This window comes from Oncorhynchus mykiss, chromosome 12 (genome assembly GCF_057628025.1).
Source record: "Oncorhynchus mykiss isolate SJ-2025 chromosome 12, ASM5762802v1, whole genome shotgun sequence".
NCBI lineage: Eukaryota > Metazoa > Chordata > Actinopteri > Salmoniformes > Salmonidae > Oncorhynchus > Oncorhynchus mykiss.
Window position 1 is genome coordinate 53,905,339 of NC_143033.1, and position 23,998 is coordinate 53,929,336.

The 23,998-nt window shown below is 42.2% G+C and overlaps 1 protein-coding gene across 2 annotated transcripts in view; it reads left to right on the forward strand.

The window, feature by feature from the left end:
- LOC110537768 (rho GTPase-activating protein 26) overlaps positions 1-23,998 on the forward strand; it is a 124,986-nt gene that overhangs the window by 85,486 nt on the left and 15,502 nt on the right. For both annotated transcript variants that reach the window (XM_036937776.2, XM_036937777.2), the window contains exons 17-20: positions 2,648-2,753; positions 8,160-8,319; positions 9,011-9,158; positions 9,415-9,661. In XM_036937776.2, coding sequence (XP_036793671.1) covers positions 2,648-2,753; positions 8,160-8,319; positions 9,011-9,158; positions 9,415-9,661 — 661 coding nt within the window. The remainder of the gene's footprint in view (positions 1-2,647; positions 2,754-8,159; positions 8,320-9,010; positions 9,159-9,414; positions 9,662-23,998) is intronic.

Below are 23,998 nucleotides of genomic sequence, written 5' to 3' on the forward strand. Positions count from 1 at the left end.
TGTCTATAGTATTCTCTCGGGTATGCAATCTGGTTTCCGCTCAGGTTATGGATGTGTCACTGCAACCTTAAAGGTCCTCAATGATGTCACCATTGCCCTTGATTCTAAGCAATATTGTGCTGCTATTTTTATTGACTTGGTCAAAGCTTTTTTAATACCGTAGACCATTCCATTCTTGTGGGCTGGCTAAGGAGTATTGGTGTCTCTGAAGGGACTTTGGCTTGGTTTGCTAACTACCTCTCTCAAAGAGTGCAGTGTATAAAGTCAGAAAATCTGCTGTCTCAGCCACTGCCTGTCACCAAGGGAGTACCCCAAGGGTCAATCCTAGGCCCCACGCTCTTCTCAATTTACATCAACAACATAGCTCAGGCAGTAGGAAGCTCTCTCATCCATTTATATGCAGATTATACAGTCTTATACTCAGCTGGCCCCTCCCCGGATTTTGTGTTAAATGTTTTAGAATAAAGCTTTCTTAGTGTCCAACAAGCTTTCTCTACCCTTAACCTTGTTCTGAACATCTCCAAAACAAGGTCATGTGGTTTGGTAAAAATAATAACGCCACAGGTGTTATTACTACCTCTGAGGGTTTAGAGCTTGTGGTGGTCAACTCATACAAATACTTGGGAGTATTGATAGACGGTGCACTGTCCTCTCAGCACATATCAAAGCTGCAGGCTAAAGATACATCTAGACTTGGTTTCCTCTAACGTAATCGCTCCTCTTTCACCCCAGCTGCCAAACTAACCCTGATTCAGATGACTGTTCTACCCATCCTAGATTACGGAGAAGGGTGCTCTCGAGCGGCTAGATGTTCTTTACCATTCAGCCATCAGATTTGCCACCAATGCTCCTTATAGGATACATCACTGTACTCTATACTCCTCTGTAAACTGGTCATCTCTGTATACCCGTCTCAAGACCCACTGGTTGATGCTTATTTATAAAAACCCTCTTAAGCCTATCTGAGATATCTACGGCAGCCCTCATCCTCCACATACAACACCCGTTCTGCCAGTCACATTCTGTTAAAGGTCCCCAAAGCACACACATCCCTGGGTCGCTCATCTTTTCAGTTCGCTGCAGCTAGCGACTGGAACGAGCTGCAACAAACACGCAAACTGGACAGTTTTTTCTCAATCTCTTCATTCAAAGACTCAATCATGGACACTCTTACTGACAGTTATGGCTGCTTTGTGTGATATATTGTTGTCTCTACCTTCTTGCCATTTGTTGACTGTGCCCAATAATGTTTGTACCATGTTTTGTGCTGCTACCATGTTGTGTTGCTACCATGTTGTTGTTATGTTGTGGTCCTACCATGCTGTGTTGTCATGCGTTGCTGCCTTGCTATGTTGTTGTCTTAGGTCTCTATTTATGTACTGTTGTGTTGTCTCTCTTGTTGTGATGTGTGTTTTGTCCTATATTTATATTGTATTTTTTATTTAATTTTTTATCAACACACAGCATTAGTTTGCCCTTTGCCTTTTGGTAGGCCGTCATTGTAAATAAGAATTTGTTCTTAACTGACTTGCCTAGTTAAATAAAGGTTAAATAAAAAAAATGTTGGTGTGTGTACGCGCGCAGGTATGTGTGTATGCGAAGACACTGGGAGTCGATTGCGGTGGGGAGGTGACAGTGGGGGTATGATGTAGTGTCACCCCCTGTGAATGCTCTGTCAACTGGCTTTGTGGTGACTGATGAGGGCCATCCATCAGCTGTCTGCTCCCCGAGGCCTGGCTGGCTTTCTGGCTGTAACCTAGCTGGCTGGACCACTCTGAGACGGCACAGTGCACTGACCTGCAGACACACACCTGCCCAGTGACCCATTTGTGCAATGGTTCAAATGGCATTTGTCTTATTTCAGATGTATCAATGGTTTCGAACTTCAGCTGCTTTTCATTGTGTTTGCCAGGCTGGCGCAATGGAACCAATGGAATATTAACTATATGCTCAAATGACTTGAAAGGTAACCAATTCGATTTGATTCGATTCTTGACCCCGGTTGGGCAGCCCTGTCCCAGTCCAGAAGACACTAGAGGAGAGAGAGAGAGGTAGCCTCAACTCCAGCTGTTGTTCAGTGTTGACTGGTCTGGTATCACGAAGCTAGGACAGAGGTACTGTAGGGTTCAGTAGTGAAGGTGTTCTGAGGCAAACCTCTCTCAGGTTAATGGAGGAAAAGGATGATGCTGGCTGCATTCAGAAGCTACATGCAGGTTGTAACCGATAGTTACCTCAGTCTCCAAGGAATAAGTGCTTTGATCAAATCTGTGGTATGATAAGCTCTTGTGGTAAGCAGCAGTATAGTATATTGGCCGTGTGGGAAGTTAAAGGGGAATTTAACCAAGGGCAGGGTATTATAGTATTATTTCACCAGCCTTCTGGTAAATGCAACAGCGCCAATATGTTATGATAATGGCAAAAATAGTGTTCTACATGAAGTTGTCACGGTTATTTAGACAGAGGAGTACAGGAAGCCAGTGTCCTTACTAACCTCATCTTCCACCTTCATCTCTTCCCCTCTGCTCCATCTCTCTCTCGCACTCTCTCCCCCCTCCATCTCTTCTCTACCTTTCCCCTCCTCTCTCTCTCTCCATCTCTCCCCCTCCACCCCCCCCCCCCCCCCCCACGCCCCCTTCTCTCTCTGTAGAACTGGACAATCAGGAGGCGAGGATCACAGAGATCCACAGCATCATCCACCGGCTCCCAGAGAAAAACCGCCAGATGCTGGACCTGCTTACCAAACACTTGGCAAAGTAGGTTAAGTTTAGGCCCGGGGTCCACGGACCCTTTCACTGTGTTACAAATCCTCCTGACCGTACTGCGCTGATGACCATGACTACAACCGAGTCCCAAATGGCACTCTTTTCCCTATACAGTGCACTATCTTTCACCAGAGCCACATGGGGCCTGGTCAAAAGTTGTGCACTCAATAGAGAATAAGGGGCAATTTGGGGACTCAGTTGTAGTCGTGGTCATCAGCGCAGTACGGTCAGGGGGATTTGTAACACAGAAAAAGGGATCCGGCCATGACCATGACCATGACCACGCCTATAAGAGGATTGGCTTGGTAATGAACTCTGCACTGTATTGTTGACATCAGTATGCAGTAATGGCTCCAAGCTTTCCCCTGTGTTCCCCCCTACTACACACCACGATCAACACACAGCATTAGTTTGGTCCTGGCCTCATTCTATCCTTTTGGGTATTGTTGTCCAATTGAGGCAGTGGAGCCATCTGTCTGTCTCAGTGATCCTCCAGCATTAGGATTATGTCAGGGTGACGGTAGGTTAGTGTCAGAGGCAGGCTGCAGACCTAAAACTCTTACCCTCTTTGTTGTTGTCCAGCATGCTGAGATAGGATTATGGATAATCCCGAACTGGTCTTCATGGGTTAGATTTCACTTGCATTCAAATCAAAATCAAATCAAATCAAATGTATTTATATAGCCCTTCGTACATCAGCTGATATCTCAAAGTGCTGTACAGAAACCCAGCCTAAAACCCCAAACAGCAAGCAATGCAGGTGTAGAAGCATGGTGGCTAGGAAAACCCCCCTAGAAAGGCAAAAAACCTAGGAAGAAACCTAGAGAGGAACCAGGCTTTGTGGGGTGGCCAGTCCTCTTCTGGCTGTGCCGGGTGGAGATTATAACAGAACATGGCCAAGATGTTCAAATGTTCATAAATGACCAGCATGGTCAAATAATAATGGTCACAGGCAGAACAGTTGAAACTGGAGCAGCAGCACGGCCAGGTGGACTGGGGACAGCAAGGAGTCATCATGTCAGGTAGTCCTGAGGCATGGTCCTCCGAGAGAGAGAAAGAAAGTGAGAAAGAGAGAATTAGAGAGGGCATACTTAAATTCACACAGGACACTGGATAGGACAGGAGAAGTACTCCAGATATAACAAACTGACCCTAGCCCCCCGACACATAAACTACTGCAGCATAAATACTGGAGGCTGAGACAGGAGGGGTCAGGAGACACTGTGGCCCCATCCGAGGACACCCCCGGACAGGGCCAAACAGGAAGGATATAACCCCACCCACTTTGCCAAAGCACAGCCCCCACACCACTAGAGGGATATCTTCAACCACCAACTTACCATCCTGAGACAAGGCCGAGTATAGCCCACAAAGATCTCCGCCACGGCACAACCCAAGGGGTGGCACCAACCCAGACAGGAAGATCACATCAGTGACTCAACCCACTCAAGTGACGCACCCCTCCTAGGGACGGTATGAAAGAGCCCTAGTAAGCCAGTGACTCAGCCCCTGTAATAGGGTTAGAGGCAGAGAATCCCAGTGGAAAGAGGGAACCGGCCAGGCAGAGACAGCAAGGGCGGTTCGTTGCTCCAGAGCCTTTCGTTCACCTTCCCACTCCTGGGCAAGACTACACTCAATCATATGACCCACTGAAGAGATGAGTCTTCAGTAAAGACTTGAAGGTTGAGACTGAGTTTGCGTCTCTTACATGGATAGGCAGACCATTCCATAAAAATGGAGCTCTATAGGAGAAAGCCCTGCCTCCAGCTGTTTGCTTAGAAATTCTAGGGACAATTAGGAGGCCTTGTCTTGTGACCGTAGTGTACGTGTAGGTATGTACGGCAGGACCAAATCAGAGAGATAGGTAGGAGCAAGCCCATGTAATGTTTTGTAGGTTAGCAGTAAAACCTTGAAATCAGCCCTTGCCTTGACAGGAAGCCAGTGTAGGGAGGCTAGCACTGGAGTAATATGATCAAATGTTTTGGTTCTAGTCAGGATTCTAGCAGCCGTATTTAGCACTAACTGAAGTTAATTTGGTGCTTTATCCGGGTAGCCGGAAAGTAGAGCATTGCAGTAGTCTAACCTAGAAGTGACAAAAGCATGGATTAATTTTTCTGCATCATTTTTGGACACAAAGTTTCTGATTTTTGCAATGTTACGTAGATGGAAAAAAGCTGTCTTTGAAATGGTCTTGATATGTTCTTCAAAAGAGAGATCAGGGTCCAGAGTAACGCCAAGGTCCTTCACAATTTTTTATTTGCGACGACTGTACAACCATTAAGATTAATTGTCAGATTCAACAGAAGATCTCTTTGTTTCTTGGGACCTAGAACAAGCATCTCTGTTTTGTCCGAGTTTAAAAGTAGAACGTTTGCAGCCATCCACTTCCTTATGTCTGAAACACATGCTTCTAGCAAGGGCAATTTTGGGGCTTCACCATTTTTCATTGAAATGTACAGCTGTGTGTCATCCGCATAGCAGTGAAAGTTTACATATGTTTTCGAATGACATCCCCAAGAGGTAAAATATATAGTGAAAACAATAGTGGTCCTAAAACGGAACCTTGAGGAACACCGAAATGTACAGTTGATTTGTCAGAGGACAAACCATTCACAGAGACAAACTGATATCTTTCTGACAGATAAGATCTAAACCAGGCCAGAACTTGTCCGTGTAGACCAATTTGAGGTTTCCAATCTCTCCAAAAGAATGTGGTGATCGATGGTATCAAAAGCAGCACTAAGGTCTAGGAGCACGAGGACAGATGCAGAGCCTCGGTCTGATGCCATTAAAAGGTCATTTACCACCTTCACAAGTGCAGTCTCAGTGCTATGATGGGGTCTAAAACCAGACTGAAGCATTTCGTATACATTGTTTGTCTTCAGGAAGGCAGTGAGTTGCTGCGCAACAGCCTTTTTAAAATGTTTTGAGAGGAATGGAAATTCGATATAGGCCGATAGTTTTTTATATTTTCTGGGTCAAGGTTTGGCTTTTTCAAGAGAGGCTTTATTACTGCCACTTTTAGTGAGTTTGGTACACATCCGGTGGATAGAGAGCCGTTTATTATGTTCAACATAGGAGGGCCAAGCACAGGAAGCAGCTCTTTCAGTAGTTTAGTTGGAATAGGGTCCAGTATGCAGCTTGAAGTTTTAGAGGCCATGATTATTTTCATCATTGTGTCAAGAGATATAGTACTAAAACACTTGAGCGTCTCTCTTGATCCTAGGTCCTGGCAGAGTTGTGCAGACTCAGGACAACTGAGCTTTGAAGGAATACGCAGATTTAAAGAGGAGTCCGTAATTTGCTTTCTAATAATCATGATCTTTTCCTCAAAGAAGTTCATGAATTTATCACGGCTGAAGTGAAAGCCATTCTCTCTTGGGGAATGCTGCTTTTTAGTTAGCTTTGCGACAGTATCAAAAAGGAATTTCGGATTGTTCTTATTTTCCTCAATTAAGTTGGAAAAATAGGATGATCGAGCAGCAGTAAGGGCTCTTCGGTACTGCACGGTACTGTCTTTCCAAGCTAGTCGGAAGACTTCCAGTTTGGTGTGGCGCCATTTCCGTTCCAATCTTCTGGAAGTTTGCTTCAGAGCTCGGGTATTTTCTGTGTACCAGAGAGCTAGTTTCTTATGAGAAATGTTTTTAGTTTTTAGGGGTGCAACTGCATCTAGGGTATTGCGCAAGGTTAAATTGAGTTCCTCAGTTAGGTGGTTAACTGATTTTTGTCCTCTGGCATCCTTGGGTAGACAGAGGGAATCTGGAAGGACATCAAGGAATCTTTGTGTTGTCTGTGAATTTATAGCACAACTTTTGATGTTCACCATTTCTATTCACGTTTCTATTTGCATTTCATGTGCTGTTACATATGAGATGGTAAGTCCAGAAATCGTACATGTCAGTTGTTCTATAGATCGAAATGGGCAGATGTTGGATAATAACAGTGTTGAAGTGTTCGAAATTTAGCTAAAGGAAGGGCTTGACTTTGTTAGCATGTGCACTATGATATATCAGTTATTTTGGCCAACTGGCAACTGGCATTAGTGATATGTGTTGCAATTAAAGAACACATCAGTGATAGTGAAGGGTCATTCGCTAAAGAACGGCTTTATTAGAGCGGTTATTTTTTGTGATCGTCGGGAACCAAATCGCATCTTTGAAAGAGTCGTTAATTTGTCTCCCTAATTTGCATACTTTCACTACTGCTTTTTGAGCTCCAAACAACACATTTCTGCAAATGAGTTATATATATATATATATATATATATATATATATATATATATTCACTAAAGATTGCAATTCCTCACTGCAGGAACAATATATAGTGAGGAGAGAGCCTTTTTCTAGTCCACACATTTTTACAGTGCGTCATTCTTTTTGCAGGCCATCTAATAATTTGCTCAGGTAAAAATGCATTTGAACTTAACTTCTTGGCTTTAAAATGTATTTGAACTTGCATGTCACAATCGGACATAACATGGTTTTTAGGTACATTTTAAGCGCTACTGAATAAAGAGCCGTTTGGAAGCCACATTATCATATCTTTTAGCTAAACAGAGCCAAATAAGCCCCCTCACTGAAAGACTTCAATTCTGATAAGAATCACATATTTTGTGTTTTAAATGGCACTCTACTCCTTTTATAGCACACTAGCGAGATTATGTTGTTGTTGTTGGGTTGGTCAATTTATTGTATTTAATTCAATTTATGGTGACACAGACAAAAAACTGAACACCCACCCATTCCCACCCCGCACCCACACAGGACCCCATTTACTGAAGATATCATAGCAATTCTCTTATTTTTTTTCAGTAGACCACAGCTCAACATTTGTCTCTTTAGCACCATGCATATGGGACACAGAAAGTTCCATGTTAGCTTCGTCCATAAATTAAAGCGCCCTTTGACAGAGATTAAGGCTCTTGCCAAAGCAACACAACCATCTTTTTGGCTGCTGTAAGTCCGGCTAGCCATATTGGTTTTTCGCTACCGGTAAGTTCCATGGAAGAATCGTCATTGATTGTTGTTGGTGAAAAGGGTATATTTTTTAGCAACAATGGTGGATAAAGACATTAAAACCTGATTCCAGAGTGGGAGGACCTCTGGGCATTCCCAAATCATGCAAAAACATGCCTTGGGCATGTCTCTCTCTCTCTCTCTCCTTCCCTCTCTCTCTGTCTCGTTCTCTTTTTCTCTCTCGTTCTCTCAGTTCTCTCAGTTTCTCTCTCTCGGTCTCTCTCTCATTCTCTCTCTCTCTCTGTCTCTCTCTCTCTCTCTCGTTATGTCTGTCTGTCTCTCTCTCTCTCTCTCTCACACACACACACACACAAACACACCTCTTCATCTTTCTCCTTTCTCCCCCCCCCCCCCCCCCCTGCTCCTCCCTCCCTCCCCCAGTGTGGCCAGTCACCACCAGCAGAACCTGATGACTGTGGCCAACCTGGGCGTGGTGTTCGGCCCCACTCTGCTGAGGCCCCAGGAGGAGACTGTGGCCGCCATCATGGACATCAAGTTCCAGAACATTGTGGTAGAGATCCTCATCGAGAACCATGAGAGGGTGAGTCAGACAGTGAGTTGTTCAACACAGTCCAACACCCAGACGTGGATGACGGCACAAGTCTCTAAGTCGCAGCCCCTATCACTCACCGCTTACCACATTTCTCTTTCCCTGGACATACACAATGGTGTGTAGGGCAACTGTTAAACCTCTGTCCAATACCCAGTACCTAAAGTTTTTTGTAAGTCAAGCACATTCTGAAAAGGGGCCCACGAGAGGAAGGGAGGAAGGGTGAGAAAAGTCACAACTATAATCTGGTTAGCCAGGGTGGAGGAGTATTTCTCACTAAGCATACCGGTGCAAACGAATGACCCACTTTTACTTGAGCAGTGATTGATCTGAGATTCATCAGCCCCAGAGTTTTGATTTGATTATCTGAATGGAATGGGAGCAATGTTGTCAGAGGAATGTAGGCTGCAAGACAGTGTTGGGTACATAAGCATCAACAGTATTACTTGCTGAAAACCTGAAACCATTATGGGAGTGAAATGGAAAGTATTACGCTATGTATAACGGATCATTCTAGTCTCCTCTCTTCTCACAAAGGCCCTACTATAGGACTGTCAAACTATTTATAGTTGTGTGAACTAATGTATAGTTAGTTAGTTGTGTGAGTAAGTTATATTAGCCATGGGTGGGTACTGGTATTCTATGTATGTGTAGGTTGAATTTGCCAGTCCTGTGTGTGCAGATATTCAAGGATATGCCAGTTCCGGGAGGTGGCCCGGCCAACCTACAGCTCAACCTGCAGCCTCGGAGGAAAAGCGCAGAGAGCAAAGCCCCGTCCTGCAGCGAGAGACCCCTCACCCTCTTCCACACACCCACACACACCCAGAAAGGTAGGCAGGAGCACAACAGTCTCTTTACCACACACACCCTTCTTCGGTGTTCAAAGTGTCAGTCGGGACAGGAGACATCCACATTGCCTGAGATTTGTTCGTCCTCCTTATAAGAAATGACTTTATTAGCAGAAAAACATTCATTGACAGCATTTGCTTTAGCGGCTGACACGTTGATCACCAATCTTAAATATCCTCCTCTCAGCCGCTCACGTTTTGTATACTCAGTGTACATCTTCTTCTTGCTGTTACGTAGTGGAGAAGAGGAACAGCGTGGTAGTGAACTCTACTCCAGAGCCCCAGCAGCTTCATCCGGCCCAGGCCAACGCCCCCCACAACAACCCATCAGCCACCCGCTCTTCCTCCACAGCAGCGGTCAACCATAACAGCAGCGGCAGCCACGGCCACAGCTGGACCCAACGCAACAGCCTGACCAGCACTGACGGAGATCAGGACGGGGGCCTGATGGCCAGGCAGAACTCACAGAGCCGCCCTAACTCACTGTGAGTACACATGCATAAGCACACATGCACGCACACGCACACACGCGCGCACGCACACACACACACACACACACACACACACACACACACACACACACACACACCCACACACACACACCCACACACACACACACACACACACACACAAGCTCTCTTTCTTTCCCCCTCCTCTCTTTTTCTTCCTTCAGCCTCCTCTCTTTCTATCTTTCTTTCTCCTTCTCCTCACCAGACAAGGGGGATTCTCTGCGTTGACATCAACATTTTATTGGTCACATACACATGGTTAGCAGATGTTATTACGAGTGTAGTGAAATGCTTGTGCTTCTAGTTTCGACAGTGCAGCAATATCTAACAAGTAATATCTAACAATTCCACAACAACTACCTAATACACACAAAGCTAAGTAAGGAATGTAATACGAATGTATAAATATAAATATATGGATGAGCAATGTCAGAGAGGCATAGGATAAGATGCAATAGATAGTATATAATACAGTATATACATATGAGATGAGTAATGCAAGATATGTAAACATTATTAAAGTGACTAGTGTTCTGTTTATTAAAGTGGCCGATGATTTCAAGTCTGTATGTAGGCAGCAGCCTCTCTGTGTTAGTGATGGCTGTTTAACAGTCTGACATAATACCAATTCAAGTGATGATAGAAGACATGTTTGATGGAATTTGATCTTGCCTTGTGAAATCTCCCAAGGGTAGACAAAAGTAATATTGCTCACTGGGAGATGTGAGATGTGTTCATAAAGGCAGCCTCTGGCACATTCAACCTACACATACTACAGGTACCCACCCATGGCACGTGTGCGTCCTCTCTGATTACAAAAATACTGGAATTGTAATCCATTACGTTACAGGCTAAAGTATTGTAACCATATTACAGATACTTTTGAAAAACTAGATGATTACGTCTGATGATTACTGGGATTACATTTAAATTCAGAAAGGATGTTTGTGAAAAGATTCTTTGACACTTTTCTGTTTTGTCAATGACATTCAAATCAGCATTTAAAAAAGTGTGATTCACCTGAGCGAGCCTGACCACAAGTCTCACTCTCCCTTGCTCAGAATAGGAGGTCGACACGGCAGATTGAATGAGAAATACATTTTGAGCCACAAACGGATGTCATGTGGTTTCCATCTGGCCACCCAGATTGGTGAAGTGCTGTAGAGACAGTTGTCCTTCTGGCAGGTTCTCCAATGTCAGCTAAGGAACTCTGTAGTTCTGTCAGAGTGGTCATTGGGTTCTTGGTCACTTCCCTGACCAAGGTCCTTCTTTCCCGGTTGCTCAGTTTGGTCGGACGGCCAGCTTTAGGCAGAGTCTGGGTAGTTCCATATTTTTTCCATTTCCCAATGATGGAGACTACTGTGCTCTGGAAACTTTCAACACTCTAGAAATTGTTTTACACTCTTCTCCAGATATACACTGAGTGTACAAAACATTAAGGACACCGGTTCTTTCCTTGAATTCAGGTGAAAGCTATGATCCCTTATTGATGTAACTTGTGTTCATGTAAATCTGAGGAGGAGCTAGATGGTAACGATTGACATGGCCACCTTGTTTCAGGCTCCTAAGCAAATTTTACAGTATTTTAAAAAATCACGTTATTAGCCCAGAACTTTCTTTGCATTATTAAATATAGCTGGAAATAACTTTTGAATATCAGAGAGGCGGTGTTTCATGATTAGCTACTCATGGTGTGATTCTGGTAATGTACAGGAACTCATGTCTTTTTGTTCACCCAAACTAGAATACCTCACAATCAAGTGCCGACCACAATACCTCCCTAGAGAATTGTCTTTGGTTATCGTCACAGCCGTGTATATTCACCCTCAAGCCAATACCACGACAGCTCTCAAAGTACATGACTGGACCGAGAAGGCTATCCAAAACATCAAGTGACTCTGAATTTTTCAATCTACTCTGCAGTACGCAATCGTTAGGACCAGGGACTTTCTCCTCAACATGCACGGACACAGCATGACAAACAGAAGAACCCAGCGATGTATCAGTACCGGCCAAAAGAACTGGTCCTCTGCGGACTCCCACTGTTCGGCCCCAGAGGAACGTGCATAATAGGGTTTTAGTAGATTTACATGGCACAGTTGGTACTCTTTCCTCCATTCCCAGAGTGGCAACTAGATAGTTTTGCCTAGTACACTGGTGCACAACCGTATATGGACCTTGAAAAAGAGAACCAACATTTGGCAGAGCAAGAACCTGGTCATCTGGACTAAAGTGACGAGACTCAGCTCGCCGATCAAATATTCCTTTCATCCTCCGCTGTGAAGATGACAGTTTCTCTTTGGCCATGTGACTGGAAATCAGGCTTCACCGGAAATCACACACAAAAGATAGCAGGGACTGAGGTGGCTTGGGAGACTTCCAACCATCCTGGAGCACTGCTAGAAGCCCACACACACTATGTCATTTGGACTGAAACCTGTGCTCTCCTGTGAAACCTCCCTGGCGGCTAACAGTAACCATGGCAACCCCTCCTCCCAATCCTTATCCATCTCCGTACAATAAGCTCTCAACAAAGAAACGTTCCAGCGCTCCTTGACTCTGCGCGTGATAGGCGTTAGCCAAATTGTGTTTTAATATGGTGCTGTTGGAGAACGTGACCAAACAGATTAGAGGTGAAATTAGAGCCTCGGTCACTCTGAATAACCTTAGGTATTCCAAACAGCGAGATAAACTGAGTCAAAGCTTTTAGCACGGACTTAGTCATGATAGACCGGAGAGGATAGGCAGCAGGAAACCTAGTAGTCTGACACATCACAGTGAGCAGTTAACTACTACCATTCTTAGAGCGAGATGGCTAACACAGTCAACAATCAGATACTCAAAAGGCTGGCTGACTACGGGAAGAGGAAACCGCAGTACCGGCTTAATAGCTTGATTAGGTTTACCCGTTAATTGACAGGTGTGACAGGTTTTGATGAACGCAGAAACATCCCTCTTTAACCTAGGCCGAAAAAAATGTCTCAGTATGCAATTGCAGGTTTTCCTCATGCCCAGATGTCCAGCAACATCATCGTGGGAAGTTTTCAACACCATCTCACGAAAGTTAACTGGTACAACAACCTGACTAATAGCCTCCCCCACAAAACAACTACTACGTGGCACCTATTTTCTCATCAGGACATCATCCTGGAGAATATAGCCATGGGCACCAATTCCCAACTGTTCAGCAAGCAAAATTTGGTCATGCAATGATTATATTCTGGGGTCAGCCAACTGCTCCTTGATTAGATTGGAGGGAAAGTAGTAACAGGGAAAGTAGTGACATATTTCTTCAGAACATTATTGTTACCCGGCGCAGTGACCAGGTCGCCCAGGCTCATGGGATGAGTCACCGCTCGCGCAGAGAACACTCTGCGTGCTCTCATCGGGAATCCCACCAAACGACGGCTTAGCGGAAACCACTAGAGGTGGAGACACAACGGGCCATACACGCTCTCCAGCCAAGTTATTCCCAAGGATAACGTTGATATCCTCAACAGGCAATGGAAGGACACACCCCTACAACAACTTCGACTTTCACCAGTTCAGAATCCAACATCAGTTTATGCAAGGGAACTGACAGTGTTCAACCCAATTCCCCTAATTAAAACACTGTTCCCCGAATCAGTCTCATCAGGGAAGGGTAACAAAGACTCTAACACAAACGACTCAGAGGCACCTGTGTCCCTCAGGATCTTCACTGGCACTGGGTTGTTACTTCCTAACAGAGACACAAAACCCTCTGTAATGAAAGGTAAATAATCTGGGTCAATTGGGACTTTCACATGTACCTGGGCATGAGACGGAGTGAAAGGAGAGAACGGATGTGGGACAGTGCGAGTACTACATTTACCTTTAGCCCTGAGAACAGTCTTGACACTCTTGACAGAAGCCAGCTTTACCACAGGAGCCAGGCTCAACCCTAGATGAATGAAGCTCTGCCTGTGAACCAGAGTGTCTCGTGGGCAAAAACCAAATCTCTCCGAACGCTCCCACTTACTCTGAATATGTGGCTCTGCAAAGCCACTTTTGTGAGTCAAAACATACTTGTTTGTCAAAACCGCAGCTTCAGAGACAGTCATCACTTTTCGTTCATTAATATATGTGGCTATTGAATCAGGGATTGTATCCTTAAATTGCTCTAGGATAATCAGATCACACAGCCCCTGGAAAGTCTTAACTGCAGAGGCAGAACACCAGCGATTAAACTGTAAACTCAACATGAGTCTGTTTATCAGCCCTTTTTAAAGTTCTAAATTGTTGGCGGTAAGCCTCAGGAACCAATTTGTAAATCTGTAACACAACCATTTTAACCTTAGCATAGCTGATGCTGTCGGCTACACTAAGAGCTGAATATGCTTCCTGCACCTTACCAGTCAACACACACTGCAACATTAAAGCGCAGAATCAGAATCAGAATCAGGCCAACTAGTTTCAGCAACACACTCAAAAAACAACAAAAAATGTCTCAGGGTCCTTCTCATAAAATTTTGGCAACAGCCGTACGTTTCCAACAATATCAAAAGTGTCCGGGCATGACCAAGAGAGGAGCGACCCCTAGATAAATCAGGGTCACCTTCCCTAAGCAAACTCCCCCGAGAGCTTTCCATCCCTAACCAATTCCAGCCGCTCTTGTTGCAGCTTGATTTCAACGCTCCAAATCCTGTTTAAATTCCAATTCCTTTTCATACTTAACACGATCATGCTCTTCTAGCTTAGTACAATCATACTCTAGCTTAACACGATCATGCTGTTCTAGCTTCTTAGAACTACCCCTCCCGGATCCAGGAGAACTGTCATCAACTACACTAATTTGCATAACGCAACGGACAAAAAATCTTACTAGAAAATATTCATGAAATCACAAGTGAAATATAGTGAAACACAGCTTAGCCTTTTGTTAATCACCCTGTCATCTCAGATTTTGAAATTATGCTTTACAGCCAAAGCAAGACAAGCATTTGTGTAAGTTTATCGATAGCCTAGCATAACATTATGTCCAGCTAGCAGCAGGTAGCTTGGTCACGAAAATCAGAAAAGCAATCAAATTAAATCGTTTACCTTTGATGAGCTTCGGATGTTTTCATTCACGAGACTCCCAGTTAGACAGCAAATGCTCCGTTTGTTCTTCAAGTTTTGTTGAGAAATCCACCGGAAATTGCGAGAACGCCGAAAAATATTCCAAATTAGATCCATAATATCGACAGAAACATGGCAAATGCTTTTTTATAATAAATACTCAATGTGTTTTTCAAATATCTATTCGTTAATATATCAACCAGGACAATTGGCTTCTTAGTAGGAGTGAGAGGAGCAATGGCCGCCTTTGTCTATTACGCACAAATCACTCTGAGTGCCACCAGCTGACCACTGACGCAATGTCGTTCACGCTCATTTTTCAAAATAAAAGCCTGAAATAAAAGCCAGTCAAATGTCTTGTGACTGTAGACACTCTAGGGAAGCCATAGAAAAAGGAATCAGGTTGATATCCCTTTTCTATGCTCAATAGGGAGGTATAGGAACGCAGAGGTTTCAAAATAAGAGTTACTTCCTGATTGGATTTTTCTCAGACAATATTGTGTGTTTTCTATCCTAAGCTGTCAATTATATGCATATTCTATCATCTTGTCCTGAGAAATAGCCCGTTTACTTTGGGAACGTTATTTTTCCAAAAATTCAAATACTGCCCCCTAGTCTCAAGAGGCTAGCTTAGTACAATCATACTCTAGCTTAACACGATCATGCTCTTCTAGCTTAGTACAATCATACTCTAGCTTAACACGATCATGCTCTTCTAGCTTAGTACAATCATACTCTAGCTTAACCTCTTTGTTTGACATCATGGGAAAATGAAAAGAAATCAGCCAAGACCTCAGAGAAAAAATTGTAGACCTTCACAAGTCTGGTTCATCCTTGGGAGCAATTTCCAAACACCAGAAGGTACCACGTTCATCTGTACAAACAATAGTATGCAAGTATAAACACCATGGGACCATGTAGCCGTCATACTGCTCAGGAAGGAGACGCATTCTGTCTACTAGAGATGAACGTACTTTGGTGCAAAAAGTGCAAATCAATCTCAGAACAACAGCAAAGGGCCTGAAGATGCTGGAGGAAACAGGTACAAACAAATCTATATCCACAGTAAAACGAGTCCTATATCGATATAACCTGAACTTTTGGAGAAATGTCCTCTGGTCTGATGAAACAAAAATAGAACTGTTTGGCCATAATGACCATCGTTATGTTAGGAGGAAAAAGGGAGAGGCTTGCAAGCAGAAGAACACCATCCGAACCGTGAACCTCGGGGGTGGCAGCATCATGTTGTGGGGGTGCTTTGCTGCAGGAGGGACTGGTGCACTTCACAAAATAGATGGCAACATGAGGAAGGAAAATGATGTGGATATATTGAAAGCAACATCTCGAGACATCGGTCAGGAAGTTAAAGCTAGGTCGCAAATGGGTCTTCCAAATTGACAATGACCCCCAGCATACTTCCAAAGTTGTGGCAAAATGGCTTAAGAACAACAAAGTCAAGGTATTAGAGTGGCCATCACAAAGCCCTGACCTCAATCCTATTGAATATTTGTGGGCAGAACTGAAAAAGCGTGTGCGAGCAAGGAGGCTCAGTTACACCAGCTCTGTCAGGAGGAATGGGCCAAAATTCACCCAACTTATTGTGGGAAGCTTGTGGAAGGCTACCCGAAAAGTTTGACCCAAGTTAAAGAATTTAAAGGCAATGCTACCAAATACTACTTGAGTGTATGTAAACTTCTGACCCACTGGGAATGTGATGAAAGAAATAAAAGCTGAAATAAATCATTCTCTCTCTGACATTTCACATTCTTAAAATAAAGTGGTGATCCTAACTGACCTAAGACAGGGAATGTTAACTAGGATTAAATGTCAGGAATTGTGAAAAACTGAGTTTAAATGTATTTGGCTGAGGTGTACATTGGGACAAAAAAGTATTTAGTCAGCCACCAATTGTGCAAGTATTCCTACTTAAGATGAGAGAGGCCTGTAATTTTCATCATAGATACACTTCAAATATGACAGACAAAATTAGAAAAAAAATTCCAGAAAATCACATTGTAGGATTTTTTATGAATTTATTTGCAAATTATGGTGGAAAATAAGTATTTGGTCACCTACAAACAAGCAAGATGTCTGGCTCTCACAGACCTGTAATTTCTTCTTTAAGAGGCTCCTCTGTCCTCCACTCGTTACCTGTATTAATGGCACCTGTTTGAACTTATTATCAGTATAAAATACACCTGTCCACAACCTCAAACAGTCACACTCCAAACTCCACTATGGCCAAGACCAAAGAGCTGTTAAAGGACACCAGAAACAAAATTGTAGACCTGCACCAGGCTGGGAAGATTGAATCTGCAATAGGTAAGCAGCATGGTTTGAAGAAATCAACTGTGGGAGCAATTATTAGGAAATGGAAAACATACAAGACCACTGATAATCTCCCTCGATCTGGGGCTCCATGCAAGATCTCACCCCGTGGGGTCAAAATGATCACAAGAACGGTGAGCAAAAATCCCAGAACCACACGGGGGGACCTAGTGAATGACCTGCAGAGAGCTGGGACCAAAGTAACAAAGCCTACCATCAGTAACACACTACGCCGCCAGGGACTCAAATCCTGCAGTGCCAGACGTGTCCCCCTGCTTAAGACAGTACATGTCAAGGCCCGTCTGAAGTTTGCTAGAGAGCATTTGGATGATCCAGAAGAAGATTGGGAGAATGTCATGTGGTCAGATGAAACCAAAATATAACTTTTTGGTAAAAGCTCAACTCGTCGTGTTTGGAGGACAAAGAATGCTGAGTTGCATCCAAAGAACACCATACCTACTGTGAAGCATGGGGGTGGAAACATCATGCTTTGGGGCTGTTTTTCTGCAAAGGGACCAGGACGACTGATCAGTGTAAAGGAAAGAATGAATGGGGCCATGTATCGTGAGATTTTGAGTGAAAACCTCCTTCCATCAGCAAGGGCATTGAAGATGAAACGTGGCTGGGTCTTTCAGCGTGACAATGATCCCAAACACACCCCCCGGGCAACGAAGGAGTGGCTTCGTAAGAAGCATTTCAAGGTCCTGGAGTGACCTAGCCAGTCTCCAGATCTCAACCCCATAGAAAATCTTTGGAGGGAGTTGAAAGTCTGTGTTGCCCAGCAACAGCCCCAAAACATCACTGCTCTAGAGGAGATCTGCATTGAGGAATGGGCTAAAATACCAGCAACAGTGTGTGAAAAGACTTACAGAAAACATTTGACCTCTGTCATTTCCAACATAGGGTATATAACAAAGTATTGAGATAAACTTTTGTTATTGACCAAATACTTATTTTCCACCATAATATGCTAATAAATTCATTAAAAATCCTACAATGTGATTTTCTGGATATTTTTTTTTCTCATTTTGTCTGTCATTGTTGATGTGTACCTATGATGAAAATTACAGGCCTCTCTCATCTTTTTAAGTGGGAGAACTTGCACAATTGGTGGCTGACTAAATACTTTTTTGCCCCACTGTAAATACTTTTACTAAGAGTATTAGTATATTAGTAATTGACTGACCAGGTCTCTCCAGATCTCCCAACAATGCTATTTATAGGGTTCATTTTACATTAATGTTATGGTTTTTCAGCCATTCCTGAACCCGAGACCAGAAACAGGCTACCTTAGGGCAATACCAGAACAAATGGTCTATTTATTCTATAGTCTCGCAGAAAAATCTGTAGAGATGCGATGATTGTATGCCCCAAATATTCAAAATGTTGTTGGTGGCAAGAATTCTGTACAATAATTTTTGATGAAAAGCACAGTCTTGAGTTTTGCGTTGTTTTATATATCAACTCATACACACTGTGCCATGGAATTGGTAAATAAAAAATCTCTTCCCAGCTATTTTACAATCTGTATGGCACAGCTTTCAACATCCTGGTCAAATGAAACTGGTTTACTTTCCTAAGAATGCTATTTTTGTTCCTCCGCCAGTGTTTATCCTTTATATTGGGCAAACAGACCAGTTCCCTACCTCCTCCCTCTGCCACCTGCCTCCTCCATTTTTGGAGTAGTGCTATAATCCATTGGTTCTAATCTTGTATTGAGCAGACCTTCCCATACAATTCCGATAGCTCCATGAAATACATAACTCTACCATTACAATTTACAATATAATTTAAAAACAAAATACCCCTTAAAATATATTTTCCATAAATACAGTTATTTTATCAACCAGCACATTTGAATTCAACCATAATATTTGTAAAAAAAAATTCTGGGGGCTGAAATATAAATTTAAACCAGTTCTTCATTGTTTGTAAAGGAGAGATACTTTGAACAAGGTGCCATTTTCAGTTAATCAAAAATTAGGTATGGCAATCTGTACAAAGGCAAGAAGCCAATTTTTAAACAAGGTATGAGCTTTTCTTAATCTACTTGAGAACCATTTTATATGTTTTATTTAATGATCCCAGTTCATACAGTATTCATTATATAGATAGGTACGCTTTATCATGTCTGGTTTAGCATCCCAGATATTTTTTATTTTAAAAAACAAATCCTCAGGAGCAGGCAGCGCCATAAGTAAGTGAGTAAACTGAGATATGACTAAGGAGTTAATCTGTGTAATTTTTCCATAAATAGAAAATGGTTGCAAGATCTTGGTATTATTAATTTTTTTTAAATTGAAATTCATTGTGGAGAGCTCATTTACATATTTTGTGATATGAATACCAAGTATGTCTACTTCACCGTCAGGTCATTTTACAGGTAAACTGTAGGGTAATGTAAAAGTTGTGTTTTTTACATAATACATAAATCTAGGTCCAAGAGGCATCTTAACATCAAAAAGTATTTTCGGCGAAAGCAAACGATGCTATTATCTGAGGATAGCACCTCCGTAAACAAAGAGAGAAAAGCATATTTCAACCCTGCAGGCGCGACACAACACGCAGAAATAAAAATATATTTCAATAAATAAAAACAAACCGACCAAAATAAAACTGGACCGGCACAGACCTAAAAACAAAAGTACTATAATTTGATAGATTCCTAACAGCAAGTGTTTTACTGAGTCCTCTTTTAACATAATACATAATATGATACACTTATCTAGGTCCAAGAGGCATCTTAACAGCTTCTAGCCTCAAGCCATAAGACTCCTGAACATCTAGTCAAATGGCTACCCAAACTATTTGCATTGCCACTCTCTGTTGTCATCTATGCATAGTCACTTTAATTAACTCTACCTACATGTACATACTACCTCAACTACCTCAACTAACCATCCCCCTGTATATATTGTTATTTTTTACTGCTGCTCTTTAACTTCTTGGTGACAGGGGGCAGTATTTTCACGTCCGGATGAAATGCATGCCCAAATTCAACTGCCTGCTACTCATCCGCAGAAGATAAGCTATGCATATTATGCATATTATTCGATTTGGATAGAAAACACTCTAAAGTTTCTAAAACTGTTTGAAACATGTCTGTGAGTATGACATAACTTATTTAGCAGGCGAAACTCCGAAGACAAACCATTCAGATTTGCTTTTTGAGGTCACTCTCTTTTCAATGGGTTTTCATTAGGAATCCAGATTTCTAAGGGACCTTCTTGCAGTTCCTACCGCTTCCACTGGATGTCACAAGTCTTTAGAAATTTGTTGAGGTTTTTCCTTTTTGTAATGAAGAAGTAACTCTGTTCAGAACGAGGGTCATTTGTCGTGTACTGTTAGATAGAGGCGCGTGACCAGAAAGCTAGCTACAGTTTGTTTCCCTCCTGTATTGAACACAGAGCATCCCGTCTTCAATTTTATTGATTATTTACATTAAAAATACCTAAAGTTGTTTGAAATGTTTTGGCAAAGTTTACAGGTAACTTTTGAGATATTTTGTAGTCACGTTGCGCAAGTTGGAACCGGTGTTTTTCTGGATAAAACGCGCCAAAAAAATTGACATTTTGGATATATATCCATGGAATTAATCGAACAAAAATACCATTTGTGATGTTTATGGGACATAATGGAGTGCCAACAAAAGAAGCTCGTCAAAGGTAAGGCATGAAATATATTTTTATTTCTGCGTTTTGTGTCGCGCCTGCAGGGTTGAAATATGCTTTTCTCTCTTTGTTTACGATGGTGCTATCCTCATAATAGCATCGTTTGCTTTCGCCGAAAATACTTTTTGAAATCTGACATGTTGGCTGGATTCACAATACATGTAGCTTTAATTTGGTATCTTACATGTGAGATTTAATGAAAGTTTGATTTTTATAGTAATTTATTTGAATTTGGCACTCTACATTTCCCCTTGCTTTTGGCCAGGTGGGACGCTAGCGTCCCACATATCCCAGAGAGGTTAATTACTTTTTACTTTTATCTCTTATTCTTATCCATATTTTGTTTAACTACACTGTCGGTTAGGGGCTCGTAAGTAAGCATTTCACTGTAAGGGATTTTCTGAACCTATATTGTACTGGAGAAAGTCTGGTATAAATGATTTTGTTTTAGTTAAGAACAAGTTGTCCTCCAGTAGACTTTGATTCAAGTTAGATGGTGATCTGATCTTATTCTGTCTCCTATCAATACTTTTTTAAACATTTGATGCAAGAAAGAAAGAGACAAGAAAGTAGTCAAGACGACTAGTTTGATCAAGTATCCTCCATGTACCGTATATCTCACTAGGTCAGGGTTTTTTAGTTTCCAAATATCCACTATTTCTAATGTGTCCATAATATTTGCGATCTCCTTAAGGGCATGTTGATGATAGTTTGTAGAGTGATTTCCTTTACAGTCCATTGAGGTACCTAACACTGTGTTATAGTCTTCAACCATAATGATTTGATTGTGCCAGTTCAATAGATTGGTCAAAATTGTTTGGAAGAAGTGTGGATTTAGAAGAAGTGTGGATCATCCTAATTTGGACCATATAGATTAATGAGCCAAATCTGTTTTTCATCCACTTTCATAATCAAAAGTAAGTGATTCATGTTTGGCTGCCAGATGTATAGGTGTCCCCATAGTATTTCAATTGATAATCATGATCATTATTTTAGCGATCCATGGTAGACGTCCCTCCTAATAAAAATGCCCCCCATCCTGCTGATTTAAGCTGCTGAACAGTATTTGCACTTGAGATGCATTAATGGATGAGAAAATTAACTTGCCATTTCTAAAATGTTTACCACAGTGGGTAATGAAGGTTAAGGTTAGATTAGCAGTGTGATTAAGGTTAGGTTTAAAATTACATTTTAAGAAGAAAAATTGTAGAACTAGGCGGGGTTTATTACTTTTTGGCTATGGTAACCAGTGACGACCAGGCACAACTCCGATATCAAGTGTTTTTTTCTCAAATTTGCTAGGATGTCACAGGTCCTACTTACAGTGCCTTGCGAAAGTATTCGGCCCCCTTGAACTTTGCGACCTTTTGCCACATTTCAGGCTTCAAACATAAATATATAAAACTGTATTTTTTTTGTGAAGAATCAACAACAAGTGGGACACAATCATGAAGTGGAACGACATTTATTGGATATTTCAAACTTTTTTAACAAATCAAAAACTGAAAAATTGGGCGTGCAAAATTATTCAGCCCCTTTACTTTCAGTGCAGCAAACTCTCTCCAGAAGTTCAGTGAGGATCTCTGAATGATCCAATGTTGACCTAAATGACTAATGATGATAAATACAATCCACCTGTGTGTAATCAAGTCTCTGTATAAATGCACCTGCACTGTGATAGTCTCAGAGGTCCGTCAAAAGCGCAGAGAGCATCATGAAGAACAAGGAAAACACCAGGCAGGTCCGAGATACTGTTGTGAAGAAGTTTAAAGCCGTATTTGGATACAAAAAGATTTCCCAAGCTTTAAACATCCCAAGGAGCACTGTGCAAGCGATAATATTGAAATGGAAGGAGTATCAGACCACTGCAAATCTACCAAGACCTGGCCGTCCCTCTAAACTTTCAGCTCATACAAGGAGAAGACTGATCAGAGATGCAGCCAAGAGGCCCATGATCACTCTGGATGAACTGCAGAGATCTACAGCTGAGGTGGGAGACTCTGTCCATAGGACAACAATCAGTCGTATATTGCACAAATATGGCCTTTATGGAAGAGTGGCAAGAAGAAAGCCATTTCTTAAAGATATCCATAAAAAGTGTTGTTTAAAGTTTGCCACAAGCCACCTGGGAGACACACCAAACATGTGGAAGAAGGTGCTCTGGTCAGATGAAACCAAAATGGAACTTTTTGGCAACAATGCAAAACGTTATGTTTGGCGTAAAAGCAACACAGCTGAACACACCATCCCCACTGTCAAACATGGTGGTGGCAGCATCATGGTTTGGGCCTGCTTTTCTTCAGCAGGGACAGGGAAGATGGTTAAAATTGATGGGAAGATGGATGGAGCCAAATACAGGACCATTCTGGAAAAAAACCTGATGGAGTCTGCAAAAGACCTGAGACTGGGACGGAGATTTGTCTTCCAACAAGACAATGATCCAAAACATAAAGCAAAATCTACGATGGAATGGTTCAAAAATAAACATATCCAGGTGTTAGAATGGCCAAGTCAAAGTCCAGACCTGAATCCAATCGAGAATCTGTGGAAAGAACTGAAAACTGCTGTTCACAAATGCTCTCCATCCACCCTCACTGAGCTCGAGCTGTTTTGCAAGGAGGAATGGGAAAAAATTTCAGTCTCTCGATGTGCAAAACTGATAGAGACATACCCCAAGCGACTTACAGCTGTAATCACAGCAAAAGGTGACGCTACAAAGTATTAACTTAAGGGGGCTGAATAATTTTGCACGCCCAATTTTTCAGTTTTTGATTTGTTAAAAAAGTTGGAAATATCCAATAAATGTCGTTCCACTTCATGATTGTGTCCCACTTGTTGTTGATTCTTCACAAAAAAATACAGTTTTATATCTTTATGTTTGAAGCCTGAAATGTGGCAAAAGGTCGCAAAGTTCAAGGGGGCCGAATACTTTCGCAAGGCACTGTATATCAGTGCACTCGTAACAACCTAATCATTACGAAACTTCTATTTGATCAACTAAGCCTCACATAGCAAATAAGCCATTCTATTTTTTGTTAACCAAATTTGACAGTCTCTCATTGACCTCCATACAAAAACTCCTCACCAAGAATAAAACTAAAAAACCTGTTTGGGGCCCAGATATCCCTCTCGTTTCACCCCTTCGCCTCTTCCTCTTTGATATCATTCTATAGGTTTTTGAGCATCTGTTTAAAATATTTACAGATGTTATTAGACAAAGACGACCAGAGCAACA